The 14,064-nt window shown below is 56.5% G+C and overlaps 4 protein-coding genes across 4 annotated transcripts; 2 read left to right on the top strand and 2 right to left on the bottom strand.

The window, feature by feature from the left end:
* Positions 1-125: 125 nt before the first annotated feature.
* Positions 126-3,301, bottom strand: MONBRDRAFT_33660 (uncharacterized protein; the record flags this gene model as incomplete). Its single annotated transcript, XM_001748290.1, has 6 exons — positions 126-221; positions 321-473; positions 564-1,155; positions 1,257-1,315; positions 1,435-1,533; positions 1,631-3,301. 6 exons carry the CDS (start codon positions 3,299-3,301, stop codon positions 126-128), a joined length of 2,670 nt encoding a protein of 889 aa, XP_001748342.1.
* A 721-nt stretch (positions 3,302-4,022) lies between these two features.
* MONBRDRAFT_38272 (uncharacterized protein) lies at positions 4,023-7,821 on the top strand (the record flags this gene model as incomplete). Its single annotated transcript, XM_001748363.1, has 9 exons — positions 4,023-4,094; positions 4,247-4,342; positions 4,434-4,583; positions 4,740-5,087; positions 5,413-5,496; positions 5,602-6,187; positions 6,300-6,653; positions 6,728-6,856; positions 6,950-7,821. The coding sequence occupies exons 1-9, from the start codon at positions 4,053-4,055 to the stop codon at positions 7,819-7,821; spliced, it is 2,661 nt and encodes an 886-aa protein (XP_001748415.1). The 5' UTR covers positions 4,023-4,052.
* Positions 7,822-8,554: 733 nt separating this feature from the next.
* Positions 8,555-10,131, top strand: MONBRDRAFT_10600 (uncharacterized protein; the record flags this gene model as incomplete). Its single annotated transcript, XM_001748362.1, has 2 exons — positions 8,555-9,197; positions 9,530-10,131. The coding sequence occupies 2 exons, from the start codon at positions 8,555-8,557 to the stop codon at positions 10,129-10,131; spliced, it is 1,245 nt and encodes a 414-aa protein (XP_001748414.1).
* A 273-nt stretch (positions 10,132-10,404) lies between these two features.
* Positions 10,405-12,976, bottom strand: MONBRDRAFT_33658 (uncharacterized protein; the record flags this gene model as incomplete). Its single annotated transcript, XM_001748289.1, has 4 exons — positions 10,405-10,494; positions 10,632-10,727; positions 10,817-12,043; positions 12,539-12,976. The coding sequence occupies 4 exons, from the start codon at positions 12,974-12,976 to the stop codon at positions 10,405-10,407; spliced, it is 1,851 nt and encodes a 616-aa protein (XP_001748341.1).
* Between the last annotated feature and the right edge of the window lie 1,088 nt (positions 12,977-14,064).

Raw genomic sequence — 14,064 nt, 5'->3', positions numbered from 1 at the left:
CCCTTTTCCCGTGGAATTCAGCAAGGATGGTGTAGCCCCGAAAGCCTTCCACGTCAATTCACTCATTTGATCAAAACCAAAACATTAATCAAACACCATTGAATCTCAAAGAGTCAGATCGCTCGCTAGTTAGGTAGCCTCAATCCGGGTGAGGGGAGACCGCGCACTTCCTTGCGCAGTTCGATGATGGGCCGCGTCTCGCTATCCAAATCCAACCACGTCTGCGACCATAATGACGCAGATGTAAGACACAAAAATTACGCCCAAGGACTGTATCATACAAGTTTGCTCTTCTCTACCAGGTGGAACGAGACACATACCTCAACGGGCGCTCGACAATGTGGGCAAGTGTGGGCGCTATATTCAAGCACGCAAGACCGACAGGCACAGAGGCAGTTGCAGGGCTGGGCCGATACGCCCACGGGGTTCTCGCCACAGAAACGACAAAGGGCTTCTGACAGCGAGTTTGGTGCCTGAGTAATCGGAACGTGAGCTGTGCAGCACGGGCAGCAAGACCTGCGGAGAGCAACAAACGGCGCTTCCCTGAACATCGCTTGACATACCACGTCTGACCGCCCAGCAGCGGTCCTTAGGCGCGAAAGGGCAGCAAAGGAGAGAATGCCTTGAGCATGCCACTTATCCTCCGGAAGGTTTAATAAGGTCTGCAGATCAATCCCTGCTTTGAGCAGAGCGGTCTTGAAGTGTAGCAGGTTATGCTCACGAAGAAACGCAATGAGCTTCTTCTTTCCCTTTGTCGACGATACGTTGGACCAGCTCAGGTAAAGCCGTTCCTGTGCACTGTTGGCCGCAGAGCTGGAGTTGACGCTTTGCGGCTTGGCCTCGAGCTGGCCGTTTGATCCCAGACTGGCCCCAGGCGCTGCTGCGGCCTTGGGCATTGCATGGGCTGCTGGGGTTTCCGAGGCCAGCTGGTGCGGCGTGGGTGCTGAGGCAACCGCTGCAGGTGAATCGGAGGTCTGCACAGGTGAGCTAGCTTCGACGTGTGGGGTGCGCGTCTTTGGCGGTGTCGCCTCAGTTTCGGCACCCTCCATCTGTTCAAGGAGTGCATCATCCAAGTCGTCCACCAGCTCTGGCGCCAAGTGCTCCAGCGAATCCCGGAAATCTGACAAAGCGTCGTCATTCAAGCAGTATACTGTCCTACATGCATGTTCAAGGACAGGGAATGGACCGAATATGAGCACGATGGACAAGCGGATACGTCAGCCCAGCACGAATTCAAGTCAACGAGACCATCGTACTTCCGCGAAGTGTCGCTCAGGCGCTTGATGGCCTGCTTAATCTGAGACAGCAGGGAAAACTGTGGGAACGCATGACAAGAGGTGCATCAGTCACCGAGTTCAACCCTTCGCGCAGACTTGCACAACCAACAGCAATGCTCGACCACGTCGCCCCCAACCGCGAGGTATCCAGACGTACGTTAAGTGGTCCGTCACGAGGATCGGCCTCCATGGCTTCCGCAGCCAAGTCGAAAAGCAGTATGTCTAATTCGGCGGCCTTTGAAAGACGCTTGGCAAGCTACAGGAGTGTTGGCAGCGAGGCGGTGAGTGTCAAACCTTCCGGCATTGCCCATAAAGCTGGAGGTCGAGTCATAATGACACAACACAGGCCGAACCTTTCTGGCACTCTTAGTATCCAATCCCTGTGCCTCGGCCACATTAATGGCCTGGGTCAGTGCCTCCAGATCTTTGTCCTCCATGGCCGCTTCCAGGACTTGCGTGGCATTTGTACTTTCGGGATCCATGGCGTGACGGATGGCGGAGGCTGACGCGGGGCCGGGGGCCGAGGCTGAAGTTGCAGTCGCTGGTGGGGACGCGGGGGAGGCTTGGTCCTGCGGTTGGCTCAATTTCTTGTCTGAAATTGGGCTTGGGGATGGGCTGCGCTCACCTGCTGGCGATTCAACTAAGGCCTCGGCTTTGGCTTTGGCCTTGTTTTTATTTTTGGTTTTGTTCTTCACCTTATTCTTGGGTTTGACTTGGGTGTCTGTGTTGGCACCGGCCACAGGAGCGACACTATCATCGGCTGGCGTCTCTGAGTTGCCTGGTTGTGTGTTTGGCGCTTTGTCCCCAGGTGCCTCTGCATGTACAGCTTCACTGGATGCCGCCAAGTCGTCCACCTGATTTGCCGCGTCCTCCTCGTTCTCGCTGTCCGAGTCACCCAACAAAGCTGCAAAGCTGTTTGTGTTCTTTACCTTTTTGGCAGCACGCGGCATCTCAAGGGCAGTAAAAGCGGTGCGCGCGGGGTTCAAAATCTTTGACACTTTTGAAACCGGCGCCTCTGTGGCTTGCACTGCATGACTGACGTCGGCTGAGTCGGCGACGTCGGTTGCCGACGCAATTGGCACATCCTTGACCGACGTGCTCTCCGGCGCAGCTGGCACATCCATGACTGACGGGCTTGGCGGACTGTCTTCATTCGCAGGAGCAGCAGAAGTACCGAGATTGTCGGCATTGTTGGTGGAATCAGCGGCGGCGGTGGCGGATGTAGCCTCGGGCACGGCCTTTGACTTGTTGGCTTGTTTCTTGGACTTTTTCTTTTTCTTGGAAGTGGTGGTCCCCTCTTTCGCCGCCTCCGCCTCCTTGAGCAGAAGGGACGCAACAATTTCAGCTGCTGCTGCTGCCTGATCATCGATAAGTCGTTCGTATGCATCAGCTTGCTCAGTGCTGGACCAGGTCACCCGCACATTCTTGGCTCCCCAACGGCCGCCATTGCGATGGTCGCTCCGATGAGTGAAGACAAAAGTGTCAGGGGCGGACAGCACCAGCTCTGGCTGACGTTTGCGAATGAGACGCAGGCGTTGTTGTTCTTTGCGTGACAGCCGTTGCATGCAGCAGGGGCACTCGTCGGTGCGACACCAGACACAGGCAATGCTGCATAACACATCGGGGTCTTGCGCCGTTCCAGGGCGCTTGCACACAATCGCACACTCACGCAGGCACTCGTGGCAGAAAGATTCTGCGCACGACAAGCAGCGTGGTAGAACATCGCTGTGCATCACGGGGTCAAACTGAGCACAGTCGCTGCAAATGAATCGCCCGCACTTGCTACAGGCATCAATAGAAAGGTCTTGTCGAAGGCGATTCTCGTAGACGCAAGAGCCGCAGGACACGCGTGCACAGTTTTCACATTCAAACATAAAGTTGGTCTGCTCGCGCACCTCTTCGTCCTCGTTTCGAATAATGGTGGGCAGATCTGCCCCTGCAGCAGCACAATTCAAACATAATTCAAGCATGCACGAGTCGCAGGTGATGGTGCGGCGGGCGTCGCAGGGGAGAGCTGAGGCCATGCCACAGGCGGCGCAGTCTACGATGGCACAAGAGACGGAGGTTAGGAGAGATCAAGCAGAGGCTTGAAGGCAGCACAAACGCAGGCCAAGCCTCAACACACCCTCAAGGGAGGCGGTGTCCTCCGGCATGATGGTGGTCGTTTTGCGTGCCTGCGCCCCTTCAGTGGTGCCAGTCCGACCCTGGGATCTTCAAGAATTTATGAAATGCTTTCTCTTAGCAGAGAACAGACAAGAAAGGAAGTGCTGTCGCCCCGTCGACTGCACTGCTCACACGGACGCCAAAGGTGTCCTGCAGTGGCGCATCGGGACAGCAGCCAGCGACCCCAACGCTCGGACTGATGGCCTTTTGGGACCGTTTCACAAGCAAATGAGGAGAGGAAAAAAAAAAATACTCAAGAGCACGATGGTAAGCAACAAAAGCCAAGAGAAGAGAGTGAGAGCGTGAAGTTGTATTATTAAGAGAATGTGGGCAGGCGCTTTAAAGTTTTCAGAGAGGAAGCACAGATTGAAAGCGCAGCCTGTTCAAAATACAAGCTATTACCAGAGAAAAGAATAAAAAGTGAAGACAAATCGAGAGAGGCTTTGACGTTGTGTCGTCTGGCCAGAGATGTATTTCCCGCGCTTTTCTCAGTTTTGTTGACAAACCCTGTGTATTTTATCTGACAATACCGGTTGGTGTATTTGCAACACGACACCACGACGCGTTTTAGTTTTCTTTGCGGGTAAATTTGAAATCACAACTCCCAAGAAGATGACCGCGGCAACGACGGATTCGGCGCGACGATTGCAAGAGGTGGGGATTGAGCCCTGGCCCCGTGCTGTGGTGGTGCCTGCGCTGCGCTGAAGGAAATAGTTTATGGTCATGGGAAACGCACGCCAAGCAACAGACCGTTTCTAATTTCCCACTCACTTGTCATTTTCATCACTTCACAACGACATGACCAGGTGCGGGAGCAGGAGCGCGAATTTGCACGCCGGGTGCGCGATGGCTTTAATCAGGAACGACAGCGTTTGGAGACTCGTGTTCTACACCAACTTGAGGTCGGTCGGCCGTGCTGGCTTTTTCCGCGCATAGCCGCGGCACACGCCGTTGTCCTGTGGTCTGACGCGCTTCTTGTCTCCGCGGGAGTAGAATGAGTGGCGGGACGAGCTCGCGCGCGAGCGACAGCTCCTAGCTGAGGACTACCAGCTCTGCCTGACACAGATGGGCCGAGGACATGTCAGTGCCCTTGAACATGACCAAAGCTCACGCGTAGCTGCGCAGAAAAAACGTCATTTGGAGGTTTGCCTCGCCTCGCCGCACGACCTTTAGCCCCGTCGCGTGCTCGACTGAAGATCGATCCGGCCGCCTTCGCTCATCCGACACCCGACCAAATATATGTGCTTTTCCCAAATGTATGAATATAAACATTCATGTGCTTCGACGCTCATGTAATAGCTCGCACAGCGCCGTGCTGCAGTGCGGTCTCGAGAAGCTAAATCCTGGCTGCAAGACGAACAGAAACGGATCCATGGTCGTTCTGCAGCTGCCAAGGCACGCTGGGAGACGGTTCGCATCCAGGAACGTGAGCGGGCCCAGGCCATCGCTGCAGAGCAGCGACGCCGAGCCGCCGAGCGGTACGAGCCCCTTTTGATGCCTAATGCCTGCGTCTTTGCATGGCCCGGAACTCACCTGCCCTTTCTAAGTAGAAGTGAAGATGACGACGTGGCCAAGCTTGGTGACCTCATCCTGCCCCAGCGAAGGGATGCCGAAGCCTATGCCCATACCTTTATGCATGCAAAGCCAGTCAGTGTCATCGTTTTGTTATCTGCCAGCACCGCCTCTTCAGCGCCAGCGTCAAAAGCTGAAGGCGCTCGCGCCAAGCTTCGTCATTCCCAGCCCTCATGCACATGACCACCCGCTAATTACCACGTAGCCAAAACCAGTGACCGCCTGGGTGCAGCGAGCGGACGGTGATGCTTCCCTAGCTGCCACCGAGCTTGCTGATCAAATGCAAGCTCAAGAACATGAAATGACCATGGTAAACCACTTGCCCAATCTTAGCAACGGGGCCGAATGTATTTGGCTGTTGTACTGTGCGATCCTCATATGACGGCATGCATGGCTGCAGCTAAGTGCCTCTCAGCGACATGATCGCGATCAAAAGCGGACTGAGCGAGGCAAGGCCGCCCTCACACGCCTGCGCCTAGAGAAGGTTGGTTGACCGCAATTCGTAATGCGCGTCCACAGCCAACACCGCCCCCTTGAAGGACTTGCGCTGCCTAATTGGATTTGCCGGCTTTGAGTCCGTTAGGCACAGGAACAGCTACAAGAGCAGCTGCATCAGGCTGACCGGCACTTGCGTCAGCGGCGCCGGCTGGAGCTCAGTGACCGCGCAACCATGTTGGTTGAGGTAAGCACTCACGTTGGGCATGTTCGGCCAGACCTGTCCAGAAAAACGACTCAATGCGCCCGCGCCCCCATACTTGTCAGCCCCGCGAGATTCCACAGCGCCGAGCAGTCCGACAAGCCACGTTGGCCCAAGCCACGGAAGCTTTGTTTGATGAGCGTCGAGGTATGCCCAACTTGTCTCCATTTTACCTGCTCAACACGCATCAACCATCGGCCGCCGCGACGAATGGCTTCTCACGCTGCAACGTCGCTGCCGAAAGGGGACGACACGGTTTACGGGCGCGATGTGGAGCCCTTTGATCACCCTGAGCGTGAGCCCTGGTTTCCCATCGCCAGTGGCCCTACCCAAGAGACTAGCACCGTCAAGCCCGAGGATTTTGTGGATGAGTCGCAGCCCCGCCAGCCATTGAGATCTGCAGCCCCGCGCACAAAAGCCCCAAGCGCGGCAGGACCGCAGCCTATGCGCCGGATTGTGGCGCAAGCTTTGGTCCACGGTGAGAGCTGCTCGCCCAATGATGCCTGATGTCCTTTTTAAGTTTGGTAGTGGAATGAGCTGCACAGCAGTCAAGCATGTGCAAACTGAAGGTCGCTTTGCTGCCATGTTAGATTTGAACGTCCCCATGCGAGCTGCCCCCTTACAGCCGGTGGTCGAGAGCAGCCCGGCCGACTCCAGCGCAGTAGGACCGACTTTTGCCCGAGCCAGGAGCCCTTCAGTCAAACAAGCCCAAGGCGCTGACAAAGGCGCCTCCAGAGACCTTCTTGATCTGAGTGGGGCTGAACCAGAGGACACGGACGTCCCTACGCAGTCAATGCCACCAAAGCAGCCGGACAACGCAGCTGTTGCCGCCGACAATCTGGCAAGCAACGAAGCTTCCCCACCGGCACAGAGTGATCCTGCGCCTCGTCTTCAACCCACCGATGTGTCGATGCATCAGCAATCCGATGCCAGTGGAAGTCGAGGTGAGGGCTGAGAGATTGTCCGCCTATTGTCGCAACCCTCTGGCTTCACGCTCACTTTGGATTATGTCTTGTAGCACGCGTGACTTTTGCCTCTCCGCAGGGCCATACGAGCCGCCGTATTCATCTCGGGGACGGTACCTCTGCGTGGGACGTCATCGACACAGCGTTGACCCCCGGGGGCAGCCAACCGCGACGTGCACAAGGTGCGTGTGTTCTTGCCCAGTGGTTTTTGAGCACGCATATATGGGCTGCCTGCTCTCAACTCACAAACGATTGCCTTGTGCCGAAACATGCAGTGAGGACATGGTTTACGCCGTTGGCAGCAGTCGACGGAGATGACTCGTCTGATGGCGCGTCAAACGCAAACGCTGACACTCAGGCTCCAGCCCACCAAGGCGGAAATCCTGAGGCTGCGGTTGACAATACGCCAGCGAGCCCTCAGCCCGAGGCCGCTTTGCAACAGCAACCCATGGCGGCCAGACCAGCAGCCACTGAGACAAATTGGGATGTGCAGAGCGCTGCTGCTGCCTCGAGCCGGGCTCTCTCTGCCGGCGAGTTACGCCTCTCGGATTTGATGGAGCGACTGCCGATGGAGGCAAGTACAAGCGGACATGAGGCGGCGGCGACGGCAACGGGACCACAGCAGCCCCGCGCAGGCATGGAGGCCGAGGTGGATGACCGAGCAAGCGTGGTCAGCAGTGAGGCTCTGGATAACGCATGGTTTGACTTGCTTGTGGCTCCCAGCGGCATGGCGTCCACGCAGCCTGGTCAGTCCAACCCACCACGTGCCAGTTCTCAGAACCAGGGTTCAGCACCACCAGTATCCCCGCCGGTGTCAGCTCCGTCCACGGGTCCGACTTCCTCTGTGCCACACATGAACACGAACAATGGATGCGATTCGACGGCGCTCTTGCGCTCTTTACGTCAAGACCTGGCATCCCTTATGGAGGATATGCAAGTTCGCCAGGCCAATCCACGCAGTGCCGGAGCGCCAGCCAAGGCGGTGCCCGTGCCCTCACAGGATGCAGATACGGCTTCGACCTCCACCCTACACGTGCGCACGGCATTGCAATCACTTCAAGCCAGCGCCTCCCTCGTGTATGCTGGTCGCACGGTGGCGCGGCGCCCTTACCCGTTTCAAAATCCGTCGTCTGCCGCTGTCGCGTAACAAGGACAAAACCCTTTCCAATCTTCGCGTTGGGATCTTTTTTTTTTGATCCAAGCTTCCGGGCTTCCCTATTTATTTTCTATCAGCTGCCATATTGTTTTGTTTCTAAAAGTGGAACTGGCAAGGGTCGTAATGGCCCGACTTGTCCAATAGACACTTGGACTTGAACAGCATTACTGCAGCCCGCAGCGCCACGAGTTTACACGCTGGCATTTACAGCTGACTTTTTATATAAACGTGGCATGGTGCATTCTCCTAAATGACCCCAGTTTGTTTTGGCTGTATCAGCTCGAAATGAGCGAGGATAGTCGATAATTGGTTCATATAATTCATTTCCCTGGCGTGCACTTTGGCCCACCCACATCCCAAGATCAATTTATCCGACGCCTTGTGGGCCACCAGCTCGGCTGTAGAGCCCAAACAGGGCCAGGGAAGCATACTGCCGAATTTTACTGAATTCCTCCATAATTTATGCTCAATTTAGGCTCAATTTCTCTCGGAATTGTAAGAGACAGAGAGAGATTAAGAGATTGAGAGAGAGATAGAGTTGAGAAAGAGAGATGAGTAATCAAGAAAGAGAGAGACTAAGAGATCAAGAGAGATCAAGAGAGAGATAGAGAGGAGAGAGAGAAGAGAGAGAGAGATCAAAGAGAGAGATCAAGATATCAAGAGATCAAGAGAGAGATCGAGAGAGAGAGAGTGTGTGTGTCAGGTTTTGCATCCAACACACACCATGACCAAGGGACAGTCCAAGGGCGAGCGGACACAAGACTCATCCGCGAGTCATGGTGCAGAGGTGGCTGGGGCCAAGCAGGCTCATCCGCACTCGGGTCATGGTTTTCTACATCGACTTCACCGGCATCGAAACGTATCTGAGCCCATCGCTGCCCCGGTAGAGCCGCGACAGAGCACGGACAAGCCTCGACGCCAGCCCCCGACTCCCAACCCCGCACCGAGCGCGGAACCTTTGGTTAAGGAGCCAGCAGGGCCGAGTCCAACGCCTCAGGGCGCTCAATCTCCACGGCAAGCCTCTCCCACGCCTGCCTCGCCCCACGTTCTACGGGACACGGCGCGGCCGTTGCCCCGGCAATTGCGCCAGCTTAAAAGCTCAAACAACCTACTGAGCACGCCCGTCGAAGCCCCACCCGAGCTTGAGAGCAAAGGTCTACCCATGCCCACGCTCGATCCGGACCAGCCACCCCTGTCCTTGCTGCCTGAATCTCCCTCAACCACCCGCCTCGTCCTCACGACCGATTCAAGAGGGCGCTCTCGTCGCCGCGAGAGCCTCTTGACTGCAACCCGGTTTTTCACAATGCACAAATCACCCAATCTGAACCACAACGCGGCGCAACGCCAGCAGCCACGCTCACCGCCCCGTACGTAGTTCACACTCGAGCCCCTCGTGCGATACCACCCCAAGAATGGTCGCAGGTGGCTTTGGCCGCGCAAGAGCCAAGCCGTCAGAGTCAACGGCTGTTACGGGTAACAAACGCAACTCACCTTGGTTCTGCTGCGTCGTGTCAGGTCCGCTCAAGCGCCTCCAATCAGAGAAGCTTCAAGTGGCGGACGGTAGTTGCTACGAATGCGAACTCCAGCCTACCCCTAGTGGTAAACCACGTGCACCATCCATCAACAGTTTTTCTTGCCGCTCTCTGCTCGCACCGCCGGCTCACTTTAAGCAATGCATGGTGATTCCTTGTGCGCGCAGGCCGGATTGGGATCCTGACCGCACCTTGCCCGAGCATCAGCGGCTACGAGTCGGTCGATGCCACCATTGTTCGGTACGGCCAGAAGCCACCCGTGTGCGACACCATCGCCCAACCGCAACTGACTACCTCGCACACCGCACAAGCGATGCTCGGGCCTTGCGCACCATATGGCACGCGCATGCACCCTACTTCCTGGTTGGCGTGCTTGCTTCTTCTTACGACATGGTTTATAGGGAGGTCTTGCCAGGCCAACCCGCATGGAACCACGAGACAGTGGAAATTCGTCTGGGTGACGTGTTTGTCGCCGTACGTTATTCCCCCCCCCCGCGATCCGCAGCTACGGCTATCCGCTCTGGCCGTTCACGAGCTTGCGTTTCCTGAACCCGACTTGCAGGTCAATGACACGCCTCTGCAAGGCATATCAGATGAGGATGTGCTCACCACCCTAAAACGTTGCTCCCGCCAAGCGGCTCACGATAAGGAGGCCATCACAATTGTGCTCAAGCGCGTTGCAGACGCTACACGCCAACAGCTCAACTTTATTCCGTTGGGTGGCACGGCCACGTGGCAACAACCGCCTCCCCGTGAAGAACGAGTTTAGCTCTTCTCATACAATCCAGAATGTGAATTGCTCTTGATTTGGCTTCTGTGTGATCGCCCTGTTTCGGTTGGGTTGGTGAAAGCCTGCTCGGCGGCATGAGCTCGCGTGCACCTTGCCCTTCTTGTTTAACTTTAATTTGCATCATTGAGCGTTAAGTGAGCCAGAGAATTGACCTGTTGCGACTTGGTTAAATTGGTTAAATTGAAACTTTTTTTTTTATGAGCAGGCCGGGATCCGACTCCACAATGCTTTGGGGCTTACTGCTTGCAGCGGCTACTCAACCGCGTCGGCCACAAAAATGGGTCGATCACGAGCTTCAGGGTGCTCAAACGCATACAGACAGCGCTGAATCCCAGCATAGGCCTTTGGAAAAAAACGAAAATGGCCATACAAGCAAAAAGAGGAGCAACGTCCGAGACAACGTGTGAGGAGGGCGGGGGCATGTCAGCGTAGACACCTCCAGGCAAAGATCAAGGCGTGTGGGATTTTGGGCGTCTTACCCGGAGCGTAGCAGCATCATTGGCCTCTGCCAGCATGGAGGCTGCCGTGCTGAGGGCATCTGTATCAGCAGCACAATCCTCCTGCAAGGTGGCCAGCTGTGTGACCAAGTAAAAAACAACACCTTGATCAGAGCCCCACAAGTGTTGACCGAGCGTGTGAGCGAGTCAGAGGCAAATTCATTTACCTGTGCCGTGGTGTCATTCATGTTGCCTGCATCAGCAGCGGAAGAGGCCATCCAGGAGGAGACGGGATGTAGCCAGGCGCTGCGGCGTAAGCCGGGCGCGAGTCGGTGGCGAGCGAGGCCTGGTGCCACTTGTGCAGCGCCCAAGTCCCGCGACTTGCCTTGACTGATCATGTTGGGCGCGTCGCCCTCAGTGCGTGCTTGGTGCAGAATCGAGTGCACATATGTTTCGCACTCGCTCTCGGAAAGGGAAGTGGTAAAGTAGGCAGCGGCAGGTTGAGGCAAGGTGCATAGTGCCGAGTCTTCGGCGGTCGTGTCGCTGGCATCGGTTGCATCGGGGGTGGTATGCGTCAGTTTGGCGTTGGCGATGACCTCCTGCGTTGCAGCCACCAGCTCACAAGGCAGGCGTTGCTCATTCTCAGCTAGCAACTGCTCGAGGAGATGGGTCGGGGAGGGTTCGTCAAAGCTCGCAAGAAAAGCCTGGCCCTCACGATCCACGTCTTGCGCCAACAAGTCGTCTTGACAGGTCGCCACCAGGCTGCGCATGCAATCATCATATCGCTTGAGCTCATGGCGCAGGCCACTAGGAAGGCGAATCGTTAGGTCTGCCAGATGTTTTGGCGCAGAGCTGTCATCATTTGGGGGACTTGCGCGTCCAGGCGCAGATGTAGGTCCAGGCTTGGATATTGATTTGTTGGCGGTGGCGGCAGCGCCAGCGTGGGCACGAGTGCCGGCCTGTACTGATGGTTTGGTCGCAGAGACACCCGAGCGCGAGGCACGCGAGTTTTCGTTTGCGGTGGAGCCGGTTGAGCTCGAGGATGCCATGGCAGGGTCGCCAGGCCTTCGCTGGCTTTTTCGAGCGAGGTTGGTGCGGCTTCCTCTGCTCGATGTGGCAGCAGCACCACGCCGAGTGGAGCGGCTTGGCTGGATAGCGGGCGTGGGCGCGGTTGGCGTGGCACGCCCACGCGTGGAACCGGCCCTAGCACGGCCACGAGTTGAGGCCCGGGTTGCGGCTACACTCCGCGAAGACCGCGGGGCAGCGGGGGCGCCGTAAGCGGCATGCTGGCGACGCGTGCGATCGCGCGCGCGGGTGGAGATGTGCGGAGGGGCTTGGTCGAGGGGGCTGGGTTCAGCTGGCGTGAGCGTTTCATCATCCACGTGCCAGTCACCAGCGTCGACAGCTTCCTCGGTACTGCCAGAGGGCGCTTGGTCTAGAGAAGGCGTTGGTTCCTGCGAGCCATGGATGTGTGCGTGGGTGCTGGCGCGTAAGCGGCGCGCAGTGTGTAAACTATGTTCGAGGTGGGAGAGAGCTGCAGAGGCAGCATCGTCATCTGCGTCGGCGGTTGGAGCACACTCGGGGACTGAAGGGGGTGGCTGGCGGCCTGTGAGAGCGAGTATGCGCTCTTCTCCTCTGTGCACTCAAGAGCAAGAGCGTGGCGGCGGTGAGCTGCGAGGGGCGGAGCGTTGAGCGACGCAAAGATGGCGTGCAGTGTGGGTCGCCAAGTGGCGTGCAGTGTGGGTAGCCAAGTGGACGTACAACGGCTGGCGCAAAAGGGTGAGGCAGAGGTGGATGGCAGCATCGCAGCGCGCAACTTGGGTTTCAACAACCAGCAGCCGTTGCTCAAACAGCAACATCAATCTACATGATTAGGGAGGCGGGGAAGGGAAGAGACATTGAATTCAGATCTAAAGGCACGGCGATGGGAGCATCAATATGGCACTTACTGTTCCAGGATCCCGGCACAGGTGGAGAGGGCCTCTGCTGCATTTGCCATCACGCCGGGGCCTTGTGCGACGGCATGCCTGCCTCAACGCCTGCCCTCGTGCATGCCCATCCGAGGATGAGAGAGAGCGCCGAGCGAGAGAGAGAGAGAGAGAGAGAGAGAGAGAGAGAGAGAGAGAGAGAGAGAGTTTGAGAGAGTTTGAGAGAGTTTGAGAGAGAGAGAGAGAGAGAGAGAGAGAGAGAGAGAGAGAGAGAGAGAGATGAGCTGCAAAGAAGAAGAAGAAGAAGATGATGAAGAAGAAGAAGAAGAAGAAGAATAACAATATTGGGTATAACTCAAAGTAGAAGATGAAGAAGATGAAGAAAAAGATGAAGAAGATGAAGAAAATGATACAAGAGGCAAAGACAGTTTTTTCTGACAGTCGAAAGGTAAAGTTCATGTATCAAATTATCGACTTGATGCAGATATCCTGGATTCATAAGTAAAACTCTTACTAATGTGTCGATGAGATGTTGCAGCTCCAATGTCGAGTTGAAGTGAGTCACCGTTTTTTGAAATCTGCTTGTGACGCTGGCGCATCAGTTCGGCGATCCCGAGTCGCGCTGGTCGGTACGGCTGCTCAATACCTCGCGGGCGGGCGGAGGACCGAAAAGGCTCAGGGAAACGGCGAGGGGTCGTGCATGGGTGTGTATGTGTGTATGTGTGTGGAGGGGCCGGGTGGCTGTGCTGGCCTGCTTGGTTCGTGATTTGGTGAGGGAAGTGGGGTAGAGGGGAATTTTTGATCAATAGGTGAGCCAGCCATAATTCGCCGCGGTGGTGGTGGTGGTGGCGGCGCCATGGCGGCGGCATCGAGCCAGGCAAAGCCTGGGCTTCGGTTCAAGTTCTCGCCAGAGCAGGCCTTGCGATTGGAGCCACACGTTCGGGCAGCCCTGACCTGTGCTTTATGTGGGGCCATCACGCCAAGCATTAAAGTGTGCACCTATCCTGATAAAGTACCTCTCACGGCGTGTGCAGCGTGTCGCCGCACGACTCTCCGATACTATACACGGACGCCCATTCGCCTCGTGGAGCTCTTATGTGAAACGACTCGAGTCCAATGTTACAGATGCCACTATGAAAGCACGGTGACCAACTTTTACCACAAGTGCTTTTTGGGTACCAACGCCACCCCACTCGCGGAAGACCAGAACGAACTGCCGCAGTGTCCCGACAACCAGCAGCGCCTGCCCAACAAGGCACTGACGTGCTGTCCCATCTGCGAGCAGCACCACTCGTATCATACAGCGTGCTCAGATGTGTGGCGTCGACGGCTGCGCCAGCTGTCTGCACGGATGACCATCACCGCCAAACAGGCCAATGGTGCGCTGACCCCCCCCTCCCTCCCCCGCTTCCCATCTTGTCCCACCTTGCCTTCCGCGTTGTTCTTTTCTTTCGAGTGGCGGCGCCACCTTCTTTCCTCAAAATTTTCTTTTTTCTCTCGGCATCGAGCCTGAGTGCGAGTCGGTGTGCTGTGTGTGCATGTGTTCA

Source organism: Monosiga brevicollis, genomic scaffold, assembly GCF_000002865.3.
Source record: "Monosiga brevicollis MX1 MONBRscaffold_22 genomic scaffold, whole genome shotgun sequence".
Taxonomy (NCBI): domain Eukaryota; class Choanoflagellata; order Craspedida; family Salpingoecidae; genus Monosiga; species Monosiga brevicollis.
The sequence above is the reverse complement of the archived record's forward strand: the minus strand, read 5'-3'. Positions and strand labels throughout refer to the sequence as shown.